Source organism: Anolis carolinensis, chromosome 4 (genome assembly GCF_035594765.1).
Source record: "Anolis carolinensis isolate JA03-04 chromosome 4, rAnoCar3.1.pri, whole genome shotgun sequence".
NCBI classification, from domain to species: domain Eukaryota; kingdom Metazoa; phylum Chordata; class Lepidosauria; order Squamata; family Dactyloidae; genus Anolis; species Anolis carolinensis.
This window is the reverse complement of record NC_085844.1, coordinates 51,553,050-51,572,700: the sequence shown is the minus strand read 5'-3', so window position 1 is coordinate 51,572,700 and position 19,651 is coordinate 51,553,050. Positions and strand designations below refer to the sequence as shown.

General features: G+C 37.1%; 1 protein-coding gene across 7 annotated transcripts in view; it reads right to left on the bottom strand.

Moving 5' to 3' along the window:
• ccdc178 (coiled-coil domain containing 178) overlaps positions 1 to 19,651 on the bottom strand; it is a 206,995-nt gene that overhangs the window by 50,978 nt on the left and 136,366 nt on the right. For 6 of the 7 annotated variants that reach the window (XM_062980404.1, XM_062980405.1, XM_062980406.1 and 3 more), the window contains one exon: positions 876 to 1,025. In XM_062980404.1, coding sequence (XP_062836474.1) covers positions 876 to 1,025 — 150 coding nt within the window. Of the gene's footprint in view, positions 1 to 875; positions 1,026 to 19,651 lie in introns of those variants that run through there. The other variant, XM_062980407.1, reaches the window with a different exon arrangement.

The following is a 19,651-nucleotide window of genomic DNA, read 5'->3' as shown; positions in this document are numbered from 1 at the left end:
GAAAGTGTCTTGTTCTAGAAGTGGGAGTAGTTGCAGACCAGTCTCCAAGTGCTGGACACTAACACACGCTACAACTATAGCATAGGCTTTATTGGTGTAATTGATACCACCTATGGTAAATAGCCGAGAAGCATTCCAGCTGTTTCACTGACAGGGTTTGCCATCCTTTCACATCTATTAATAGAAACGGGTCCCCATGCAAATTCTACTCAGATTTATCCATCTGCCAGCAATTGAATCTAATCCCTATCACTGGACATATGGGGGGTTCTTGGGCTGGAGTATACACCTCCAAGGAGAGATTAAATGAAGATGGCCTCATATATATATATATAGTGCTGAAACAAGGAAATCAGAATGTACAGACATGTTCCCTCTTCCTCCAATAACAACGAGAATTGAACAAGCAAGTTAGTAGTAGAAAAAAAAGTTCTTCAATTCCCAGCTTTCACATCTTTTACCAGCGGCAAACTGCAAAGTGAATGTAAAATGTGTTGAATAAGGTCACTAATATACATCAACTCTTTCATGCCACTGGACAGCATGGTCATGATACAACAAGGACTCTAAAACCCAGTTGCCGAACTCAATATAGCTGGGAAAACGAAATGGATATCATCATCAGGAAAACTTTTCTTTTCCCATTATTTTCCTATTACAATCCTATCTCTAACACAACCTTTCTACAACCAAGAAAAAAGGGTGACTTACTACTGCAGATATATTTGACAATAATCATTGTTCAGCCCTGGCTACTGGATCTGCTGGAGGACAAAACACCCACACCTGAGTGTCTGATTACCTATCCAGTTAAGGATATACAGGCATATAGAAGAACTTTTTCTTTATAAAAACAAAGAACATTATGACCATACCTGTTGTTGATCTCTTAATGCTGCTTCAGCTTGGACTTTGTGCTCATAAAAGTCCATAAGTTCATTCTTTCTGTTTAAATAACACAGCTGGAGCATCTGATATTCCTGTGCTAAACGTAGATTTTCATCCGTTGCCTCTATCAGAGAACGCTAAAGAGAAAGATCGGTGGTTACCAAAACATATTACTTTGAAAAACATGAGTTATATTTCAAAACTTCTCAATGGTATTCACTCTTGCATGACACCTCTTAAGTGTGCTTTGTGTTATAAGGTTCATAATGCATAAGGCTTCATATGTGTAATGGCAATTTGCAAGAAAATAGCTTTTAAGGTAGGTATAGATCATAAGAGGGGAGGAATATCTATCCTTTTGTAGTTGTTATGAAGTAGCTATTTCAGGAGGATCAGAAAGATTAATTGTATAGGCATCTCACAATACTCTGGCCCTTGGTGCCTCATATCTCAAGTTCAGAACAGGGGCCCCTAATATCATGCAACAAAGTGATGAACTGCACATGCAAGAATGTAAAATGACCTGCAGTAGTGGATATTTTGGTACTAAGATGTGTAGTAGGATAACAATGTCCTGAGGAAAATACATATACCCTTGATACTGTAACATTTTAGGTAGATTTCCAAAAAGCGATAATACACTGCCATTACTATAGCCAATGACATTACTATTGGATTCTGAAACTAATCTCATTTAAAGGTTATATGCAAGGGCTTGCTTATATGACCAAGTATTTGTAGTTAAGAACATTTAAGGAATTACAGTGTTCCCTTCACTTGTTGCAGGGGTTAGGTTCCGGGACCACCCGCAGTAAGTGAAAATCCACGAAGTAGAGACGCTATATATTTATACATTATTTTAGTAGTGATACACTATTTTAAGTCTTTATCAACCAATCGTGTGTTGATAAATCACTTCCTTCTCCTCCCATTGTCGCTTCGGCTCCTTTTCTCTCTCTTTGGCTTCTCCTTCCTCCCTTCCTTAGGCTGTAAATTGTAATTTTTTATGATTTATAATATTATTTTAGTGTTTATTGAAAAACCATGAAACAGCGAATCCGCAAAAAACTAACCACGAAGTAGTGAGGGAACACTATACTGCTCAGATTTGGTGCAGTATCCAAACATATCCTTTTCATATATGAGCTCTGATCAAGGGTCTACATCATCTTGTCTACTTCTGCCCTTAGATATAGAATAAATAGAATGCAAATATATATAACAGGGAAATATGATTATTTGTTCAAAGATGATAGAGGATATATAATGCTTTTCCCACAATCTGACTTAGACTGAGGTCCCCAAATAGTTTCCATTATAATGGCGACATTTAACACATGCAAGTCATTAACATTTCGTGATATCCCATTCTTTAAAAATAATTGAATCTTAAGTTTATGGTGCAAATGGTAATTATTTGTAAACAGGAAAGGTCAACATTTAATTCCAAATGGGAAAGGTAAATGAAGATTTTACCAACAACGTACTAAAGATTTATAAATGAAATGGAAACTAAAGCACATCACGAAAAACTTGGAAAAAATGATTTGAAAGTTGTCATTACCCATTGCTCTTTAAGATCTATGGTGACAAATACATTTTCAAATAAACACTTGAAAAATCTACTCTTCTCTTTTTCACAAAAGCAGCAATTCTAGGGAATATATTCCATTGAATATAGTGAGATACAACCACTGAGTAAACATGGATATGATGCATATGATATAAATTATATAATCAGATGGAAACCAATGATCTCATTATTTATGCAGTAAAAGTATATGCATCCAAGTTGCCTGTCAATTTATTACAGTGCCATGAATTTCATTGGAGCTTCTTCATACTATTCAGAAGTGCTTTGCTACTGTCTTCTTCTAAATACCACATTCAGCACTGGATATTTCCTGGCAATGTACCTATTAAATACAAAACCAGCTCTGGTTAGCTCTCAAGATCAGTTGGGATCTGGTGGCCAGAGTCAGGCCTAATTAATATTTGAATTAATACTGTATACTATCTTTCAGAGGAAGGGAAAGGCCAATCACTTTTGAGTACTCAGAAGGTGCATATGTAGAAGATGGCCTCCAAGCTTAGATGATTAGAAAATTACTTATATAATTTTAATCATTTTTTTCAATTAAAATGGTGAGAGTTACTTCTACAAGTTATAGCTATAATTGCAACTGGACTCTTGGGAAGGGACCATTTATAACTACAGTTATCATTACTTTTAAAAGTAACCATCTAATTTCTGGTCAAAAGACAATGAGGAAAACAAATGACTGAAAAGGGTTTTACTTTTTGACACAGAACTGATTGATTAGAATTGGTGTTTTATTTATCTGTTTTGATGTTCATCATTTCCCAAACTTTAGATCCGCCTACAGATAATGAAACATTTTGTCACTCCATTACCCAAAAATTTTCAATTGCTTTGAACCAAAATGAGACACAGAGGCCTAGGGACTTGGGCTTGTCTACATGAGCCACATATCCTGAAATGGGTGAGAAGTTACTCTGCAGCATCCAAATGACACACAGGACCTTCCCACTTTCAACATGGGGTAAAGTCAGTTAACATGGTTTCGTCCTCCATTAAGAAAAGTCAGGAAATGCCTAGTTAGTATCAGCAAAGGCATCTGTGGGTCTTGAAAAGGTGAGGAGGACTACAAAGGTACTCCCCCTCTCTAAGTTGCATGAATAATGTTCCTGATATTGGCAAAGACACCAAATGGCCAGCAGCTCATCCTTGGCTACTGCTATAATGACAAAAAAAGATGATACAAGTGAGGGTGGCCATTCTGTGGGGCCAAACTGGTTTTGGCCTAAGTGGTCTAGACTCCATTCTACCACTGCAACAGGATGAGGATGGATGGTGTAGCTGCTCCCAGGGCCAAACCAGAATATTGCCAGCCTGGATTATTGCCCTTCATTAAACGGCCTGTGTATTTGTGTCCTGGATCTCCCTATCACCCAAAAACTTCAAGGCAGATCAGTTCAGAGAAGGTGGTACACAGTTACTTTTAAAAAATAAAAATAGATGTTTTTTTCTTTATAAAAATATTTTCTTTATAAAATATTTTAATTTAAAAAATACACATATATGTGTGTATGCATGTGTGTGTGTATGTATAGATAATTTGTATCTATATCTGTCTATGTAAATACACACACAAACACACTCCTCATAAGTAGCAGTTTTAGGATGTATGTGATCGAGATAAAAACTCTAGTTAAAATCTGAGCTATTTGTAGTAGCATGGAAGTAAAGAAAAATGCTAGGAGAGAAGATCATTGTTGTTTTGCATCATGAGTGCTTCTATGCTTGCCTGGAAGGTGGGAACTGCAAAGGGGGTGGTAGGTATAACCAGTTGCTCAGTTTAAGATAGACATGTGATCTATCATTGCACAGTGATTTCAACCATGTGAAACATGCTTCTTCACGTGGAAGATTTTCTAAATGCATCTTGATTTTTTCCATACAAAGTTTAGAGCAAGCTGCCAGTGATGAAAACAGACACTCCCAATATGGAAGAGCTCTCTGCAGTGCAGCCAAAGTGATCAAGAATAAAAATTATTTGAGTAGATAGGATTGTAATTATAGCTGTGATTAATAATTCTTATAATCTAATCTTAGAATAGCAATTCTCTGCATGTTCATAAATATATTTTCTAGGAAATTATTTTCTAACTTTAATAAATGTGACAAATCAACTTATTTTTCAACAAGGAAAATAAAAACCTCATCTCATCCTCATGGGAGAATCATTTGTACACCCAGCTTCCAAGAATGCCATGTTCTGCTAGTGTTCTAAGAATTACTATCTTTGTATTTTTTATTTTCTAAATCAGTAAAAATAAAAAACTTTAAAAATTAATTAGAACATGCCTAAAATAGTCTCATAGATTCCCATAATGTTTGCAAGCATTTTTAGTTTTGAACAACAACTCAGGAAGCAACACTGCTGGCAGAAGTTCTGAGTCATCAGCACTATGTGCTTTATTTCTCCTACAAGCCATTTAGCTTGATTGAACTAGTCAGTAGCCCTGGACATGGCTGACACCCAGTGGCCTTGCAGTTAAGAATTCAAAACATGCTCATACACCTCCTTTGTATCTTTTGATATATGCACACTGACACAAATAACTCTTCAGATCTTTTATAACAAAAATACTACATGTTCCTCCTGATCTCTAAGCTATCTTAATTTTCCCCAAAATGGAAAGCTAACATATACAATTTGATGACTAAAATGCCTGCCACTGTGTTTATCCTGTGCTTTTTCATAGACAGCTATCTTTATGTTCTTATAATCAAAAGAACCAGCTGAGTAATCTCTAACCTCTTCTAAGAAGGTTAGAATCACCTGAAAAGATCAAATCCAAAGTTTTGGGGTGCTTCTAAATCCAGCACCTTTTCTAGTAGCACGGGCAATGTCAACATAATGAAATGTTGTTGCTTGTATTTGCTTAGGCAAATATATCCACTCCAACCCTGCCTGGATAACACTAACCTTGAGACAGCGCTACCATGTTCTCCAGCAATGGATCTGCCTTTGATAATGGTCTGAAAACTTCAGCTGGCCCAAAATAGGTTGGGAATATTATTGACTGAAGCCAATTGTTGTGAATATATCATGCCTTTAAAAAACACACCAAAATCAATGTGTTGTTGAAGGCTTTCATGGCCAGGATCACGGGGTTTTTGTATGTTTTCTGGGCTGTACTTCTGGAACATGGCCATACAGCCCGGAAAACATCAAACACCAAAATCATTTACACTGATAGCTACTCTATTTCTGGGTACAGTTCAAAGAAAAAAATGTATTTTTTTCACTGATATCCTCAAACAGCTTGGACAAAATTTACTGAAGGATCACTTTATCTCCTTTTTTAACTTATTTAACCTATCATCTTCAGAGGCTGTTTTATGGAAGCCCTCACGAAGTGAATTTGGGCTGGTGGCAACCTCAAAAGAATGCTTTCCCTTTTGGTGCCCCTACTGTGCAATGCTTGTCCCAGAAAAAAAAAACCCAACTTGGTGATTATTTCATGGTTTTTTGGGTTGCTGCTGCTTTTATTGTTATTGTTGTTAATTTGTTTGTATTGTTTGTATAGTGCTGTCAATGTACACAGTATTTTACAAGTAAAACAAAAATAAAACACAATGAGTCCTGCCAAAGGTAAAACCTTTAAAAAACGAAACAAAAAAAAATCCCCAATCTAAATCATTTTAAGAACTTTAAAAATATTTTAATATTATTTTAATGCACTTAAAGATCATCAGGCATTGATTTTCTGTCATGATTATTACTTTATAGTTGCTAGTTTCATCTTTGCAGTGCAGTGGAGGATACATTCATGCTCAGACTGCAGTTACCTAAAATAATGTATATGACCAAATTACTTTACTTTGAAGTCCTGGCATACAGTCAATAGCCCTGGGTTCTGTATCCATGGAATCAACTATCAACAGTTTGAAAGTATTCCAGAAAGATATTCCCAAAAAGATAGCCTTGATTTTTGCTGTTTTATGTAAGGGACACTGTTTTACTATGTTATTTGAATGGGACTTGAGCATCTATTGATTATGGTATTCACCAGTGGACCAGAAACCAAGTCCCAATCAATGGCCCACTGTATCATAAATTTACACTGGAGACCTTGTAGATTCTTAGAAAGGTATCTTCTCTAGAAATTTGCTAGGTCATCCAGTGCAACTCTATGCTTCCAGGGGGAGCATCTTATAAAATTATTTGGAGAATCTAGCAAATTCCTACAGAGAACATTTATTTGGCCTAGGTGCAGGTAAATAAAACTATGGATATGGGTTCCACAGCAAGGTCTTACTATATTTATATTTTTAGTGTTTTACATTTTTTTGTAAATTGCTTAGAGGTCTACATTGACTCTAGGTATCCATTGTCTAAAATTAACGCACAGGTGAACAAATAAAAGAGGTCTACATACCATGAAATTTTAAAACCACGGATTTCCTATAATAATGAAAGAATGTGCCCATTTCTCTGTAAAGTTGCTTAAGAAGCTAAATAAAATTGTAGTGATGCACTTCCTATTTAAACATACATAATATGTAGTATAAATCAGTTTAACTAATGTTATGTGGTAGCTTTTCCACACTGAGCATGCAAAATAACATTTAATTGTTTTTTAACTTTTGAATTGCTCTTTTTAAACTGTTTAGTGTGGATAGATGTTAACTGCCTTCAGTCCCCATGGGCAGAAAGGTGGGATATAAATAAATAAATAAATAAATAAATAATAATAATAATAATAATAAATCATAAACTATCATTCCACAGATATACATTCACAACTGTTAAGCAAGACCACAAATTTGAAATGCTACCATAAGCATGCTGAGGCAAAAAAATCCCATTATTGCCAATATGGAGATTATAATAGTTACGTAATATGCTTTAAACTATTTTATCTTGTTCTTCCAGACTAGACTAATAACTGATGTATATACAAGCTAACAGCCTAGCAGTATAAGCTGCTAGATCCTTGTTTAGTTCTGCATTTATTCTAGTACTCTGACATTAATATCCAAATTTCCCTAGATAATTCATTCTTTGAGGCTTCTCTCTTTTCTGTATTATATCCAAACTTCATAGTGAAAATATAGATGGCCAGCAAGACTGATCCTGGTGAGAGGTTTTTTTTTAGTATGAAATGCTCTGTTTCCAAAATCAAGTTGGGCTTGCATTTTAACAACACTGCAATTAAATTAACAATCCATGTTCACAGATTCCTGCTCAGATCAAGAATAGTCACATAGAAGTAGTAGAGCATAGCTTTAACTTAACAACTTTTGTTGTAGTATTCTTCCAGAAAACAAAACTATTTCTCCTCCAAGTATGCTATTCCTTAGCTAGGATTTGCTATTGTGTGCCTTCAGGCTCTTTCTGATACGGTGACCCTAAGGTGAACTTATCATGGAATTTAATAGGTAGGATTTCTTCAGAGGGAGTTTGATAAGAGTGTGTGATTTGCCCAAGGTCACCCAATGGGTTTCCATGACCAAGAGGAGATTTGAACCATGATCGCCAGAGTCCAAGTTAACACCCAAACTACTACACCATGCTGGTCCTGCAGTATGTGCCAGGTCAGTTCACATTTATATGAAGAAGTGAATACTCAATTCCAAGACCCTTGGCATCTTTTCCACAGTCCTATTCCTGGCTTTGATCCACAAACACAAGATAAGTCTTATGTTAAGACGTAATTTAAGATGCTCAGCTCTTCGTGATACCAATCATAAGACACCATACTGTAGCCTACTTTTCCTCCACAAATTTTTTATAGTACAAACACATGGGGAAGGTAATAAATGGAAAAATAACATAATGTGTATCCTATTCCTCAGGACACATAATAATTGTATAATAAAGGTCTATCTCTCTCTGTCTTTCATTGGCCACTGAGCTTATATCTCATTTATTCCAGAAGACAAGATGGTCAGTGATTTATTACACCATGTCACCTCTCACAATTAACTCCTTTTTGCCCATCGTATAAGATAACACTGAATTCAGGATATCAAATTTGCAGCTAAAATTAATTGTATATTCCCCAGAATGTCAAAATATGATTGGGAAACAATATGAACCAGATCCAAAAATTATGCAGTCTTCTTGTCTATCCAGAATATTGTATTCAAGATAAAGCAATATCAGCACATCTACACTGACACAATAATGCAGCTTGGAATTGGTTTGGGAGGATTGACAGGTCTGGAGCCACTGAATTAATTTAGTCCAGGTCATGCACTCAGCAGAATGAAAGGTAATGTAAGAAAATAGTTGTCAGCTGATCCAGAAGTTGTTCAGCAAGTCAAGGATTAACAAGCCTAGCAAGTCATAAAACAGAGTTGTAAGCTGTAGCCAGTCCAAGGTCAGGACCATGAACAGCAAGTAGTACTACCAGTTTTCAAGAAGGATAGTTGAAATAAAAAGGCTACCAGGGATTGACTGTGAGATTTATAGGCAGCTGTCTCCAGGCACAGATGCCTAATTAGGTCACCATTTCCTACTCAGTAACCATTGGGAGAGGGGCAACCTCTCCTTGCCCTTCATCACTCAATGAATAGTGCTAATGACCCTATCATTTGCAGCCTCCTGTTGGAAAGCAGGGTTCCCCTCTGCTTCAGCCTTCAAATTCATAGTCTATTGACAACAGGAGATTTAGGGCACATCTACACTGATCATTTAATGCAGTTTCAAACTGGTATTGAAGAAAGTGGTTGTGCTGTGCAAAGGAAATTCTGGAACCAGTTTGATGCCTGGATGATGATTACACAAACTACAGAGCACTAATTTATTTATTTACAGCATTTATATTCCGCCCTTCTCACCCCGAAGGGGACTCAGGGCGGATCACATTACACATATAGGCAAACATTCAATGCCTTTTAACATAGAACAAAGACAAACAAACATAGGCTCCGAGCCAGGCCTCGAACTCATGACCTCCTGGTCAGAGTGATTCATTGCAGTGATTGATTACATCTGCTCTCCAGCCTGCGCCACAGCCCGAGCCCTACACTAATGTGCATTCAAAACTTTCTTTTGCATGCTTTTATGGGAGTTTGTTGTCTGGCCACTGCAGTTTGAAGCCAGCGTTGAACTGCATTTAGTGATCAGTATAGGTGGGTTTGTAGATTCCCGGCAATCTTCCACCTCTTCTCCATTAGAATCATCTGACACTTGAGGATGAGTTAAGACACACACATTTATATTCACCAGGCCACTGAGAAACTTTGAAGAATTCAATTAAGGTACTGAATCTAAAGTTTAGTTCTTCTGGTGGTAGCAACCACTGAGGTAAAGGACAATTGCTATAGAATGTAACATTTTGTAATATTTATAGAGAGCTAAGTTGTGCAGAATAGCTTTAAAATGCCATATATTACAATTAATTGATGATTAACATTTACTTAATTAATATATACTAATTAACCAAAACATACTAACTTTGAACTAATGTTTACTGAGTTCAATTTAAATCCCATTGAGTTCAACTGATAAATATATTAATTCATATTTTAGAGATATTATTTATTTATTTATTTACGACATTTGTATCCTGCCTTTCTCACCCCAAAGGGGACTCAGGGCGACTTACATGAGTTACATTATTCCATGCCCGAACAACAACAATTAAAGCAATTAAACAACAATTTAAAACAACATTAAAACAACATATGTAAAATTAGATGACTATTGTACATAGATCCAAAGCCAAATAATCAGATAATTAGATAATTTTGTCATAAGGTCTTCAATAGAATAATTTCCAGCTAGATAAGTAGATGCATTGAGGTGTTAGAATGTACCAAAACAATGTCAACAGATGGGGATTCTACTGAAAATTACATTTATCATTCCCAAGCTGCCTGGGGAGATTGACAGGTTGACGCTAAAGTTCTCACATTATAACTAACTGATTAAGACACATCATGGAACCCATTTGTCAAGTGCAAAAAAAGGTTGTCATTCAAAAATTTTTGTGAAATAATACAGGGCTTCTACATTTTTACATTTATTGTTTCTAAAATCCATCTGGTCTTAAACAAATAAGCCAATAAACAGAAGTGAACCTTAGCTGAAAATATTAGCATAATTTTATATTTTATGATGTCACACTGAGATCACTATCGCTACATGCCATTTGAAGATATGTCACACATAAAGTACTAGAAATGAATTTTAAAGATGAGATCCTATATCTGCTCAGCCATGAATAAACCCCATTGAACAAGACTTACTTCTGAGAAAACATGTACAGTGGAACCTCATCTTAAGAGCACCTCAAATTAAGAGCATTTTAAGTTAAGAACCATTGCTCTGCCAGAGTTTCGCTTTGACATAAGAGCAGTATTCTAATGCCAGATGGAGCGCTATCGTGATAGTACAAGGCTTTAGGGTTTTAAGGGAGCAGCCTCCATGCCTTGTGCCTCATGCTCCTGTCCGCTTTGAGAGATTGCTGTCTGGTTTGCTCTTGTCCACTTTGAGGAATTTTTGGTTAATTGATTTTGTGTAGTTTTTCTTCCTGGTATGTTTGGCTTCATGAAGAAAAAAAGGGAGAAAGAGCAGGAGATGGAAGGAGGCTGGAATGAGAATAGTATGCAAAAAACTATGCTACTGCCTCTTCATTTTGTGCTTTGTGTTTCCTTGCCACAACTTTGTGGTTTCACCATTGTAGTAGTAGTAGTAGTAGTAGTAGTAATCATAATAATAATAATAATAATAATAATAATAATAATAATAATAATACTTTATTTGTAACCCACCCTATCTCCCGAGGAGACTCAGAGCAGTTTTTAACAAAATAACAAAATGGCAAACATTCAATGCCAAGATAGACAAACAACCAGTCAAATCAAAAACAGTGGATATAACAATCTCAATATGAAGTTATAACACTAACCAAAAACCAAAAAGTAAACTTAAATTAGCACGAAATAACACATCACATGCATTTGTCACATAATAAACTTGCAAGTTAAACTAAAACAGCATTAAAAACATAAAGGTTTATGACATCCAACAGGCTGAGGTAGGTGTTCAATATTTAGGTGAAGATATATATATAAAGATGTACAGTATTAGTCCTCCTCCTCTCCATAAACTAAAGTGCATAAGTAGGTTTAAAAACACTTTTTAAAGGAGAGGAGAGAGGGGGCCATTTTTAGATCTTTAGGGAAGGAGTTCTAGAGGTAGGGGGGGGCACCATGAGCTTGAGACGTGGGTGGGACTGAGAGCAGTGCCTCCTCCGCAGACTGTAATGCTCACGCTGGTCTGTATTCAGAGATGCAGTTTTTCAAATAGTCTGGGCCCCAACCGTTTAAGGCAGGGGTCCCCAAACTTTTTAAACAGGGGGCCAGTTCATGGTCCCTCAGACTGTTGGTGGGCCAGACTATAGTTTTTTTTAAAAAAAAAAAAACTATGAAGAAATTCCTATGCAGTGCACACTGCACATATCTTATTTTGAAGTAAAAAAAACAAAACAGGAATAAATACAGTCTCAATGTTAATCGTAATCATAATAAAAATAAGAAACAGGGTTGGAAGAGACCCCTTGGGCTATTTATTCCAACCTCCTTCTGCCTTTGTGCACCAAAAGTACTAGCAAAGCACGCCTTAATAATTAATTACTAATTAAATAATAATTAAAATACCATTATAAACAAGCAAAGCTTTGAAAGGCATGCACCAGGCGAGGGAGGAGATGGGAAAGGTGCGCGCCTTTCCCTCCTACCCTGCGCCACACACACCTTCCTCAGTGGAAGAAGAGGGAGCTGCCACCGCAGGGGCTGAATAAATGGCTTTGATGGGCCGCATGGGGCCCTCGGGTCTTAGTTTGGGGACCCCTAGTTTAGGGCTTTATAAGTAATATCCAGCACTTTGTATTTAGCCTGGAAGCAGATCGGCAGCCAGTGGAATTACTGTAACATGGGAGTGGTTGATCTTTCTTTTTTATTGTTCCATATGAATGTGCAAGTTTTGCCTTGCTGCTACTCTGGGTAATATACATTTTGCTGCCTCAAATATGCTTTCTTGCCACAATTTTATGCTTCTACCGTTTTAAAGTTGATCTTTCTATTTTCATTTTTCCATGTGAATGTGCATTCATACATTATTTGTTATTTATAAAATACATTTTCTTATTTAAAAACATGCAACAAAAATTGGGTGGAGGTTTGGGGGAGTGGAACGGATGAACAGCATTTCAATGGGATGTTCACTTTGAGATAAGCGCAATTTGAGTTAAGAGCTCAGTCATGGAATGACTTAAATTCTTAACTCAAGGTATCACTGTATAGGATTGCCCTGTACAATCACTTACATTTTTTTCTTTGGTTTCTTCCAAATATAACTCAAGGCTCATTTTCTGAAATTAACTCCACTACTCCTGAACTGAGGACTCACTATAAAATGGAAAGGGATTTCAACCATTATTTAGAAAACCGAAAGGAATAATTGAAAATCCAGCAATATGGGTATATAAAATGGTGTCTGACACTTAATGTGGAAGTTGTTAAACTAAAATGAACACAAATACTCAAAAATAATTTTGTCTTAAACATTTCTAGACAAAACCGGATAAATTTGAGCATTGAGCTGTAAGCAATAAAATCAACAAAAACAAGTGTAAAAGTTGTCACTGTAATGAAAAAATGTATAAAGATAAAATGGAGGAAACTGTTAGCTTCTCTCTGTCTATGACTTAACAATGTAATTCTGATGCCAAAAATAAAAATATTAAGGGTTGTAGCAATAGGAATATTGACTAAAATTGATATTCTCTCTCTTAAGCATAAATATAGGCAGAAAACACCAGCTCTGAATTCGATAATGTGACTGTGCCAAGGAGATATGGGAATTTACATTTCCTATAAGGGTTGAAATTGGAGTTATGTCTATGTGGAATAAAACATCTCTGTCTAGGTAAGATGGCAACTGCTGCATGATGGTGCTAGCAGATTCTCAGGATCGTTTCCAAAGCAAGGAGTCTGTGCTTTAAAGTGAAAACTGAACCATAGTTTTGCTTTGCCGCTATAACACCAGTCCACTGACTTATTTGTCTGGTTCATATGAATTACCCTGACACTGTTATATTCGGCATCAACTTCCCTATCATTTTAGTGCTGCTTTCTTTCCAGCTATTGGACAATGGGAATGTATTATCCTGGGGCATAAAAGGGGTTTCATAAAAGAAGGAGGTGGAAGAAAATGGAAATCTAGCACCGTTTAAGGAAATCAGTGAATAAATTACAAAAACTGTCCATTTGCCTGCCCCTTTTAATCTTACTGTCGTATTCAAACTATTGGGCATGTAACTGAATATCTCAACTGTACCTGAAGAAATAATGGAGCGTGTCTCTGCAGTAAAACAGAACGGCACTAAACTGATGAGTTTAACCCAGCAGAAAGAGCGGCTGTAAACATGACAAATGCCTGCTATTGATTTCAGGTTTAATTACTCTGTGCAGCACTGACAAAGCCCATCAGATGTTGTTGTGAAGTGTAAATGGAACAAACTACACTCCACTGCCCATAGGAAACTGATGGTGTCTGCAGTTTGCATTGTTTACTTTATCCTCCGTAAACTTCAGCCTTGATCAAATTAACAAGTGCTACTAACCTCCAACAAACTACAATGCACTATGGTTTTACAGCAACAGCCTTGGAACAATAGTTCTGCTGCATTTCATTGGTAACAAATGTTTGGCTAATAAGAACCTCATATCAGATGTTGGTCTTTAATGCCCAGCATTGCCTGTCCTGTTATCAATGGCAAGGAAGTTAACTTGGCGAGAAAAGGACAAAGTAGCAAACTGTTAATTGATATTACAATACAGCTTGTAACAACCACATAAAAGGACATGCAATACTGGCAAGAATGAAATTCACTATCTATCCAGCTTAGCTTCTTGGAAATTAACTGTCATTTCCAGGATGCCTGCTCAAATATACCTCAATTGAAGTATCTCCCTCTCTCTTTTTTTCAGGATTTCACTGCTATTTCTTAATAAGTTTTAATTTCTTCTTATTTCAACAAAAATTAAAAAAATCTAGGATTCAGTATTGAACAAATCCAATGTTAAAACATTTTCTGACTCTTTAATGGCACCGTTCTTTTCTTGAATATATAATACTTGGAATGTGTTGAAATTCAAATTTAGTTATTAACTATTTATTATTGCCTCTTTGCCTGAGCATGGAAAAGCTAAGCTTATTGGAATATAATGCCAAGAATTGTCCCACAAATGTACCCATGATGGTTGGGGAATTTTGGAAGCTACAAATGAAGACTTAGATTATTAAATGAAGCTTGGATTATAATTCTGCTGGCAGGAAAAGAGGAAACCTTTTTTCAATTGCTGTTTCCCCTGGAGCCCTAGGAACCATTTCAAAATATACTTTGGAGGAATGAGGCTCCCTTTACAGTAGAATGGAAGGTTCTGGCAGAAATGTATCAGGAAGGGGAAAAGAGCTAAAAATTGCCTTTTATTTTGCCTTTAGGGACTCGTCTATGAAAGGAAAGAAGCAGTCTGTTCCAAGTAGGGCAAATGAGAATTCATGCCAGCCAATCAATCACATTTATTTCATAAAAATTAATGTTCATCACAAATCATTGTTATTAATGAATATATTCACAAGGAATTACATGATTTTACATATTAAGCCAAAAGTCATATTATTAGTTTCTAGACTGCCAACATTTTGAATTAATATCCAGTAGAGGACTCTGTGCAAAGCACACCAAATGGCGTCTCTATCTTTATTAAGTCACCATCTGAATAAACTGTGCTCTTTTCAAGAAATCTAGATCTACTGATCTTCTGAATGAATTGAAATCTATATTTTCCCACTGCAAAAGCACTTGTTATAAACATATCAAATATCCCATAATGCAATAATTAAAGTTCATATTAGGAAAGAAGGAAGAAAATTGAACTCTTTGCTGACCACAAGGGAGACAGAAATGAAAAATATCCTGTCTGGCCAAGATTATACTTAATTTAAATATCGTTGATTCATAAAGTATCCTTTAATTATTATTATTATTTTTAAAAAATATATCCTCCCACATTAAGGAAGTATAAGATTTCAGCCTAGAGGTGCTTCCAGACAGCATGAAAATGCAGGTTTTAAATGGGGTTAAAAAATCCCTGAACCTGACTGCATGTCCCCATACAGACCTGTTAGTCCTGGGATTGGGTCCCCGCCATACTTACAGGCTTCCTTTGTATCGGAAGAAGATGGAGGGCGGATGGGGGACATTCGGAAGATTGAGGAGGGCTGTTGGGTTATCTAAGCAATCATGCATACATTTTCAATGTGGGATGGTTTATGTAGTTAGTTTTGTTTGTTGCTTAGTAACCTGAAGCCACCATTTTTAGGGAAATGGGAAATGGGAGTATCCTTTCTGGGGACACACAGGAAGTAATGTACATATGCCTCTTCCTGTCTCTTTCTCTTCGCTCCTGCCTGACCATGCCATGCCATGTTGATGTTCCTGTTTGTTAAGAGATATGTAGTATCCTGAACTGTATTTCTTTTTGGAACTAAGATGTTTTTACCTGTATGACCATCATCATACAAGATTGTGAGTAAACATATTTTTACTATTTTATTTTGATGTTGCTGATGTTTATTTTATGCACATGACTTTTTAAAGGGAAAGGGAGGCTGGCTATTTTGTTTCTTTTGCTTTTGTATTTTACTTTTATTACCTCTGCTCACATAAACCCCTAGTCTTCTGCGTTTTTGCTACTCTGCTCCAATATCTAACCATATTGATTTCATTAAAAAAAAGGTTGCTAGGTGAAGGATTGCTTGCTGCTAGGTGAAATGGCACGCTGTGATGTCACTGGGAAAGAAAGGTGTCATATCTATGAGGAGAAGGAAGAAGAAAAGAAAGAGTTGTGTTGCCAAGGAGACATTGTGAGATAGAACTTCTCTGAACTGGAAGGAAATAAAGGAAAAGAAAGGGGGAAAGGGCATGAGGGAAGAAAAGAAAGAAAGAGAAAGAAGGGATGAAAGCAGAAGGGCAGCTGCCTCCTCCAACCCCTGGGCAATGCCAGATATATATGCTAATTATTTATAATGATTGTGACGTGCAAAAGGGTTTCCCCCTCTTTTAGAAGGTTCATTTATTTCGTGTCAAAAGCATTGCATAATAAATAAGTTTAAAAGTGATAAAATAAAGGAATCACAAACAGCTAAATAGTTTTGGACCAAAAGCGGGCAACAGCAACCGCATTGTCTGTAGCTTTAAACAACTCCTCCTCCGTGCATGAGGCAGGGCATTGTGGACAAGCATTGTGGACATATGCGGAGTTGTTTGTTCAGCTCCACAGTCACACAAGGTGGAAGATTCCTTCAGGTAGTGCCATCCCTGCTGCAGTTGGTTTTCCCATTCTGAATTAGCCGGTGAGCTATCTGATCTGGTGTTACGTTTGCATGTCCATGGTTGACCAGAGGGTCACTATCCAGGCGTCTCAGCAATTGCCAGGCTTTTCGGCTACTCTTGGACATGCCAAGGTTCTCAAGCAGCTCTATCCAGCGGTCTTTCTTAGCATTAGCTATGGCTGTAGATAGTTTTTGGCCTGCTGCTATAGTCCCATCACTGTATGGATTCTCTTGAAATAGTCTGAGATATTCCTGTAGCTGATTTAGCTATTCTTCATTTAGGCCTGGTAGGTAGCTTGTGCAACAGCCTCTAGGGATTGAGAGTCTCGAGGATCTTTTCACAGCTACTACAAATAGGTCATAATTTTCTATAGAAGGTTCTATATCAGAAATAGCTGCTTCCAAGGTCTATGTAAACTTTGTCCAGTTAGCTTTATTGAAGTTATATCTTCTGCGGAATGGGACACTTTTTTGTCTTACAGCTGCATACGCTACGCAGCATATTGGTCTGTGTTGAGTATTCGATATAGGGTTTAATACCCTTTTAATGCATTGGTGGATTATGCTTTCATTTACAAAAATCAGATAAGGGTTATAACCATGCTTCCATTGGCTGCTATTAAATGATGGTGTTAATTTACTGTCATGAAGGAAACTCATTCTACTATTGTTGGCCCACGTTAGAACTGCTTCACCATTTCTATCATCTTAGTCATAGCCCCAGACACAGCTATGGCTATTGAAATCTCCCACAATAAAATGGGCTTTTAAAACATTTTTAGAAGGTAAAGACCATTTAATTTCCTGAAAGAGTGATTGGTTTTAACAAACTCTAAAGGAAAAATAATTGTGCTCAAGACACATACTAATATGGCCCTCATCACACTAGAGCAGAGGTCTCCAAACTGAGGCCCAGGGGCCGGAGGTAGCCCTCCAATGTCATTTACCTGGCCCCTGTCCTAAACTTTAGACTTAGGGTTGACTTAAGTCTGAAACGACTTGAAGGCACACAGCAACAACAATCCTAATTTTGGACAATTTCATCATAGTCTGGCCCCCCAACAGTCTGAGGGTCCATGAACCGGCCCTCCACTTAAAACGTTTGAGGACCCCTGCACAAGAGCATCTATCCACCTTAAATTCAGTTGCTGCCTCCTGCAGAATACTGGGATTTGTAGATTAGGCAGGGACCTTTAAACTTCTCAGCTAGAGATGTCCTGGGCCTCACAAAACTTCAAACCCCAAAATTCTACAGGAGGCAGCAACTGAATTCAAAGTGTATATATGCTCTAGTGTGATGAAGTCCAATATTATAATGATATCCCTATTGTTTCTTCCAGATAAGCTAATCTTCCTATGTCCAAATTGGCAGGCATGTTCCTCCATGAACTGTATAGGTATTTAGGAACTTGATATAGCAGAGTTAACTGAATTCTAAATCCAGACTCAGATATCCGGAGTACAGGACTCCAAGTGTGAAGATTTTCATTACTGAGGTTCACTCCCTCTTCATCATTCAAGATTCTGTTCTGGGTAACTCCTAGATATATTGTTGTAGGGCATCCTACCAAGTCATAAACAATCCAGTTTTTTTCCTACTAAAATAACATAATAAGTATAAAAGCCTTGTTGGTTCAGACAAGAATCTTTGTCTAGTAACTTCAATACTCTGTTCACCCAATAGCCAGATAGTTGGTCATCAGGACGTGTGTGCAATTGTAGCCTTCACCAAGCACTTCCCAATAACTGGTAGAAATAGGGTCACTGTATCTGATATGAAAGGTGACGAGGTATAGCCATAATAACTATTAACCAATGATAGCTTCATCTTTCAAGAATGAATGAAATTCAAGGAAAGTGTCTCTATTTTTTCACCTGTTACGCTGAGTCTAAAAGCACTCGCAGGCTCTATAGTTGACTGCTTGGCAACAGAGATATCCCATTGATAATGTTATTCATTGCCCATATCCCAGCCAAAAAGGGCCCTGAAGCAGTTTACAACAAAATAAGATAAAATACATGCAAAATAATGAAATGGAACAATACAACAAAAAGCAAACAAGAGAAGGAAAAATAAAGTCAGCCCCAGTAAAATAGTTAAGATATAAAAGCTTTCCTAAAATGGAAGCTCTTTGCCAGCCTTATAAATACACAGGAGATGTAAGCGTCTCTTAGCAAGGTACTCCAAATGCTCGATACCCACTGGAGAATATCCTTTTGGCTGGTTGCCACCTGTGCTTCCACAGTTAGCAGAAACACATTTAGCAAGCCCTCCCCTGTTTATCTAAAGGGAATACATAGGAGGATGCACACCTTCAGATATCTAGGACTCAGACCACTTAAAGCTTTAAAGGTAAAATGCTTTGAATTGGGCATAGAAACTCCCTGGCAGTTCAAATGACTCAGAATTGGAATTACATGTTCCCTTCAGCTATACTCCCACACAGAGAGCGTGCAAGGTTATTGGGGCATGCATTATGGTGAGTAGACTTGCATTTACCAGGCACAAGCACAACTAACATTGTACCCAAAGATGAAAAAACAACCCTGGTCACAGCTGACACTTGAGAGCTGAACTGAGTCCTGGAAGATATCATAACTGCAGAACGGATACTTTTGATTGTAAAACAGTCTGACAACCAACTCCATGTTCAGCATGGCTACCCACTATCAACAACTCACTTTTTTATGTTGGTTTAGGTTCAGTTAATTGGCCCTCACCCAACTCATTACTGACTACAGACATTGATTCAAGGAGGCTTATCGCCTCACTGGGATCTGAGGACAAGGAGAGATATAACTGGGTGTTCTCTGCATAC